The 5,764-nt window shown below is 34.4% G+C and overlaps 1 protein-coding gene across 1 annotated transcript; it reads right to left on the bottom strand.

Annotated features, from left to right (window-relative positions):
* Nucleotides 1–349: 349 nt before the first annotated feature.
* On the bottom strand, nucleotides 350–5,545 carry LOC112776435 (protein S-acyltransferase 10). The gene is made up of 11 exons (XM_025820596.3): nucleotides 5,263–5,545; nucleotides 4,956–5,070; nucleotides 3,931–4,005; nucleotides 3,729–3,797; nucleotides 3,473–3,610; nucleotides 3,353–3,386; nucleotides 2,939–3,048; nucleotides 2,247–2,333; nucleotides 1,848–1,931; nucleotides 997–1,062; nucleotides 350–845 (listed from the first exon to the last, which is right to left on the bottom strand). Exons 1-11 carry the CDS (start codon nucleotides 5,354–5,356, stop codon nucleotides 671–673), a joined length of 1,047 nt encoding a protein of 348 aa, XP_025676381.1. The 5' UTR covers nucleotides 5,357–5,545; the 3' UTR covers nucleotides 350–670.
* Between the last annotated feature and the right edge of the window lie 219 nt (nucleotides 5,546–5,764).

Raw genomic sequence — 5,764 nt, 5'->3', positions numbered from 1 at the left:
AACTAAACCCTTATTTTAATAACTGATTTTGATTTTAAGGGTTGATTAACGTGTTGCTGGCCAGTTGGAGAAAAAGATGCCATCCTCATCCCCTGTTATTTAATGCGATAGATTGAGAGAAGAAAAGTGGAACTAACGGCGTTTACTTTGTCAATTTAATGTTAAATACTCAAATTGTTAAATACTCAAATCGATTTCCCCCTTGTTCTTAGCTTCTTTAAACACGAAGCTTCTTTAGAAGTATTTTAACTACATCTGTGCCGCTGACCAAAGCCACATTTTACGGTCAAATTAATTGGACATTCAAAAATTTGACTTCTAAGTTCTAATAAGATGTGGAAACCAAAAGTCAAAAAAAGCATGTGAGCAACACTCTGTTCATTCATCTACCTTAAAACTTTAATTGCTTCGACGACAATCAACACTACCACAACCAACAATTCCGCATGGTGCCCTGTGTTCCAAGAATCCCAGGTCTGAGAAATTCAACACTGGCAAAATGACACACTCTAGCACTGCAACTATACATTAAACTTAAAACATCCACTTCCAAAAAACAATTAAACAAAGAATGGATGACATGGAAAATCACAATGCAAATGGCCTCAAGTTCACAATAAAACTCTCAGGGAAAAAGACTCCTACTTATACAATTTGTTTACAACAGTCATCAGCAACATCGACAGCTTACGACATCCAGACACGTGTACGGTCTTGACTTTTCCTCTGTCTCCTGAGGTGTCGGGAGCCGCTCCATGTTGTATACGCTGCTACTTCCGCAGCAGAAATTGTATACATTTCTAGATACTCCTTTACTGAATGGATGCACTCTTTCAGGAATTCCCCTGCAAATGAATTGATGAATGATGTGCTTAAGAGAGATATCCCAAGAAACATAAACCACCAACATACAATTATTAAAACAACTAAACGCCAAGATTCGATCTATTGAAAATACTAAGTAATGGAAAAACAAGGGACTATAGCTAATCTAACCTTAGATAAGGAATCCGTCTTCTCCTTACAAGTTCATAAGTAGTCTGATTTGTCAAAATAAGATAACTGCAGGGAAATCAAAACATCAGTGATTGTTATAGTCTTTAACCTGGATGCTCAACTAAACAGTGAACATGATGGAGACATTGGGCCATAAAGTAAAAGTAAAAGTAAACCTAGAGCTTGCATTTGTTTCAACTATGTAAAGAGTAATACTGTAATAGAGCAATACATGTAAAGGAAGATAGTAACACTACATTCACTTAGCATAGTCTATATATAATTATATATATGTATGCTGTAACATACATACATAGACTATTCTAAGTGATTGCTTCTAAGTGATTGCAGCGCTACTATCTTCCTTTACATCTACTGCACTATTACTCCGTACAAACTATTTCTTTAAGTAAGGAAAATAAATCAATTTTTTATTTTAATTAAAAAAATCAAATAATTAATCACAATCTTAGAAGAACTTATTCCTAATATTTTAGCAGAAGCTACAGGAATAGCTTCTCGGATATAAAGTTTTAGTCTTAGTTCTTTCAAATATATAAAAAATTTACAAGTTAGAGAGTCACATAGTTTTAGTCTTCATTTTGTAGAGTTAAAGATATTAAACCAAAATGAGAAGTGAGAACCACATGCAGTCATATTAAACTGGTGCACTGAAAGCAAACAGAAGCCGATGTCCCATCCCTCCACGTGAAGATCAGATGCAAAAGACATCAGAAACAATTAACTATTCAACATAAAAGAGCATGGCACTTTAGAAACAGTAAGTATACATGAAGATCTAAACAAATGCAACCAATGCAAAATACATAACTAGAAAGACAAATATTTACCTATGAAATAGAAGTAGCAGAAGTAGAAATATAAGAGAGATTGACAAAGTGATCAACAGTACTATCATGATTGCATCCCGCCACCTGACAGCATCATAAAATCATGCTCTAATTTCAGATATAAAGGGGAAAAAATGTAGATTGCACGAGCATTGTGCTTCCTTCCTTTTGTTTTTTGCTACTTTCTTTCTTTTTTTTTGTGTGTTTTGGGGTGAGATGGAATCTGCATAGATAATACGTGACCCACCCACCTCACAGTCACAAAGATTGGGCTGTCACTTACATTCTTGCTTTCCCTCTTCAACAATTTAACCAACAACAATTATTTATCATCTTCATTTTAACGAGAGTCTGTATCAGTATAAAAAATATTACTACTAAATAAATCAGATATCATACCAAGCACTTTTAATGTGATCCTTCAAGTATGAAATATATAAGATGCCAGTCCAGAGGCACAACGCTGTCTCTTCACAAAGGTACCACCTAAAGTATTTAGACATTAAGGAGAAGGATTCATAACAAGGAAAATATAGTTACAATACTTTAACACATATATACATAAAACAACTTAATAGAAGTAACTCCTTTGCATCATGATCACATATTATTTATAACATAGAGAGCACAGCCTTAATATTCTCAAGATAGATAGTATCTTAAAGGGTAAAGTATACTTTTTGTCCCTAAAGTTTGTCAAAAGTTTCAAACATACCCCTAATTTTATTTTGTTTCAAGTTTGTCTCAAAAGTTTTCGATTTGCATTAGTTATACCCCTATTAGTTAAATTTTCAAGAAGTTTAAGACCCAATCCACTAATCCAGTAGTAACCACATCTCTTGCATTCAAGTAAAATTGATTGCTTAAGGAAATCTTATTTTAATCCAATTAGTAGTACATATAACTCAGGAGAAGAAAGCACCTATATTTCAAAATAAATAAATAACGGATATAAATACTAATATCAATAAGCTAAAGATTTGTTAATTGTGGAAGTTCTTATCTCCATACTAGCTAGCTCAAATTAAGTGTACAATAGAAGAGCTTCAATAATGGCATGCAAATGATGAAATTACATATAATTGACTCACCAAAATCGACAATGATTGCCCTGCCCAATACAGTTACCAAGCCAAACACAATGATGATCAAACTGAAGAACACACTTGTCACAATCATGACAGTGCTTTGATCGTGGAGGCTGGATAATGGTCATGAAAGAAAAAAAAAAAAAATGATTGATCATCAAATCGAGTGTTACATTATTGGAACAAAAGAAAGCAACTGCAAGAGGTGAACAGTTTCTATGCAAAGTAAGAAGTCCTCATGCGCAAAAAGTGATATATAAATCAAATAAAACCATTTTATATAGTGCAGCTAAGTCCACCTTTTTTCATTTGTAACTAAAAATTTGTTTATTCATTTTTGTTTTTTTGGAGCATACATTCCAGCAATGCAATAGCACAAGTATTTAATATGTCGTATTACATACTATATATCATTACCTGTTCCACGTTACAGTAGCTGCATGTCCATGTTCTGCAAGACAGAGAAAACCCTAAATAATTTTGAAAACTTAATTAATAGAGCATAAAATTAAAGATTATCTAGGCAGCCCTATCTACCTGATTGTTGTTCCCATAGGATACAAGTCTGCCACTAACTTTGACCATGTTGGTGTATTATTTCCTGAAATATTTTTTCCTGCCTGAGTTCCCTCGAAAGCAACAACGAAACTCCCATTTTTGCTTGAAGCCGGTAGACTTTGCTTAAACATGACAAAATTGACAATAATAGTTAGGTGAGATCAAATACATCAATTTTCTTCGTATGTCACTACATAATAAACCTTTGAAGAGGATGAAAACAATGATAAATTACTTTGAGGCTTCTGATGTCTTTCTGTATAGGACATTTCTCTCAGTAGTCATCATGGCATCAAGGACATAGCTGTGCACACAAATGTAGCATATGCAAAAACAAAGAAGATCAGGAAGATATAAATATAAATATAAATATCACGTTTACACATCATAATCCACATCCGCTCCATTCAAAGGAAGAAAATAGTTGTGATGTTTACCCCGGAGAAGAAATAGATGTAACAAAGTATTGTATTAAAGTAACAAAGAACAGCAGCAAGTAACAAGCAGTGTACCTGACAGAAGAACAAAAAAAAAGAATAATAATCATAAAATAAAAAATTGGAAAAAATAAGACACCTCAAAAGTACATGAAAGTACTGAAACAGACATTCATGCAGAACAATACGTAAATCTAGACAATTATTAACTTCTACTAATTATTCAGACTTCCAGCACACTTCTCATATTAATTGATGGAAGTGCAGAAGGAATCTGTTGCTATTCATCGGCCATATTAGCATTAGAAAAGATGTATCAAGAACAGTCAGCTAAATGCTTATTAAATGGGAAAATACTATTTGCCTGAATTTTGAAGCTGGAATTTTGCCCGAATGATTTGCCAAAAATTCAATCTTTACAAATTCTAACACCAATTTTAACTGCTATGCATCTTGGACAAAGTATAATGCCAAGTAGTCTATCAAAAAAAAATGAAAGTACAAGGCCTAGTAGTCCTTCTCAAATTGGAACATTTGTTGGAAGCAAAGAACCATTGATAGAGGCACTATATTTACTGAAAAGCATCCTCGCTTGCGTAGCTAGATATTAAATAGCCTCAAACAATGGGTAGGTCCCTGCCAAAAATGTCTAAATAGATAATTCTCAGCCTCATATTTCTATGCATCCTTTGCTTAATTTTGCCCCCTTTCAAGTCTAAAGTATAGAATACTTCCATAATAATATAATATCCATATAAATTCATTAACCCAAATGCACATTTATCACTTTACTTTACTTTGCCAGTCAAAAACTCTCACTATGTGCAACTCATCAGCAAAGCTATCCTCTCTTTCAAAGGTATCTCAATCTATTTCATTTCATTAGATGGTCTATTGAACAAATCGTCAAGTACAAATAATGTTCCACTAAACCCATTAATGCTCCACTAAGTTGAAGTTTCAGTATGGTAAAAAAAGATGCAAAAAATAGAATACAGTGACTTAAAAGTGGGAAAAAAACATACATCGGTTCCTTCTCAGTCTTTTCTATCAAATCTCCATCAATTAAGAAGAGAACGCCAATATAAACCAAATGGACAGTCACCAAGACCAACTTCACGCACAGCGCAGACCTCCGAGCTGAAATTCAGTGACAAAATTCCAAAATGCATAAATAAATAAAAAAATTCGCATAATTTTTGTTAGGAAGACACATAAATGAAAGTCAGAACAGTTCAGCAACAGCATTCACCATTCAGCACGCAAATTCAGATAAAACAAAAAACTAAGCTAATTTAAACAAAAAAGAAAAAGGAATTGCAGCAAACGCACCAGGGTCAATGAGGCATGGAAAGAATCTGAGGCAGCATTCCATGGGTTGATCCCAAGGGGAACGCATAGGGCGGCATATACCAACGATCGTCATGAGACTAAATTAAGAGCAGAGCCATGTGAGAATGAAGCGATTCGCATCAGAGAGTGTTGGTTCGGTCTTCGGTGTTGTTTGATTCCAGGGAAAAAAAATTTCTTGGTAAGAACCGAACTTTCCCGAGAAAAGCAAAAGAGAGAAAATGGATAGTAGCAGTAAGAAGTGATTTTGGACGTCGGATTTCCATCTTAAATTTTGTATTTATATTTTTTTATATTACATAGGTGTATGATGTATATCCGAGTAGGGTGGCAAAACGGGTCGAATCCGTCGGGCCGATCCGCTAAACCCGCTAAGAAAGTGGGTCGGGCTAGGATTTGGAGCCCACTAAATTAAAAAAATTCGCCAAATTCGCACTGCCAAATTGGTGGATTTTGGCGGGGCGGGGCGGGCCGGTTCCCCAGA

This window comes from Arachis hypogaea, chromosome 19 (assembly GCF_003086295.3).
Source record: "Arachis hypogaea cultivar Tifrunner chromosome 19, arahy.Tifrunner.gnm2.J5K5, whole genome shotgun sequence".
Classification (NCBI taxonomy): Eukaryota; Viridiplantae; Streptophyta; class Magnoliopsida; order Fabales; family Fabaceae; genus Arachis; species Arachis hypogaea.
The sequence above is the reverse complement of the archived record's forward strand: the minus strand, read 5'-3'. Positions and strand labels throughout refer to the sequence as shown.

Coding starts and splice junctions, on each gene's coding strand:
- LOC112776435 (XM_025820596.3), bottom strand. CDS start 5,356: ATGACGATCGTTGGTATATGCCGCCCTATGCGTTCCCCTTGGGATCAA. Junction 4,006..4,955: donor AAGACTGAGAAGGAACCGAT/GTATGTTTTTTT, acceptor TTCTTCTGTCAG/GTACACTGCTTGTTACTTGC. Junction 2,334..2,938: donor GGCAATCATTGTCGATTTTG/GTGAGTCAATTA, acceptor TAAATACTTTAG/GTGGTACCTTTGTGAAGAGA.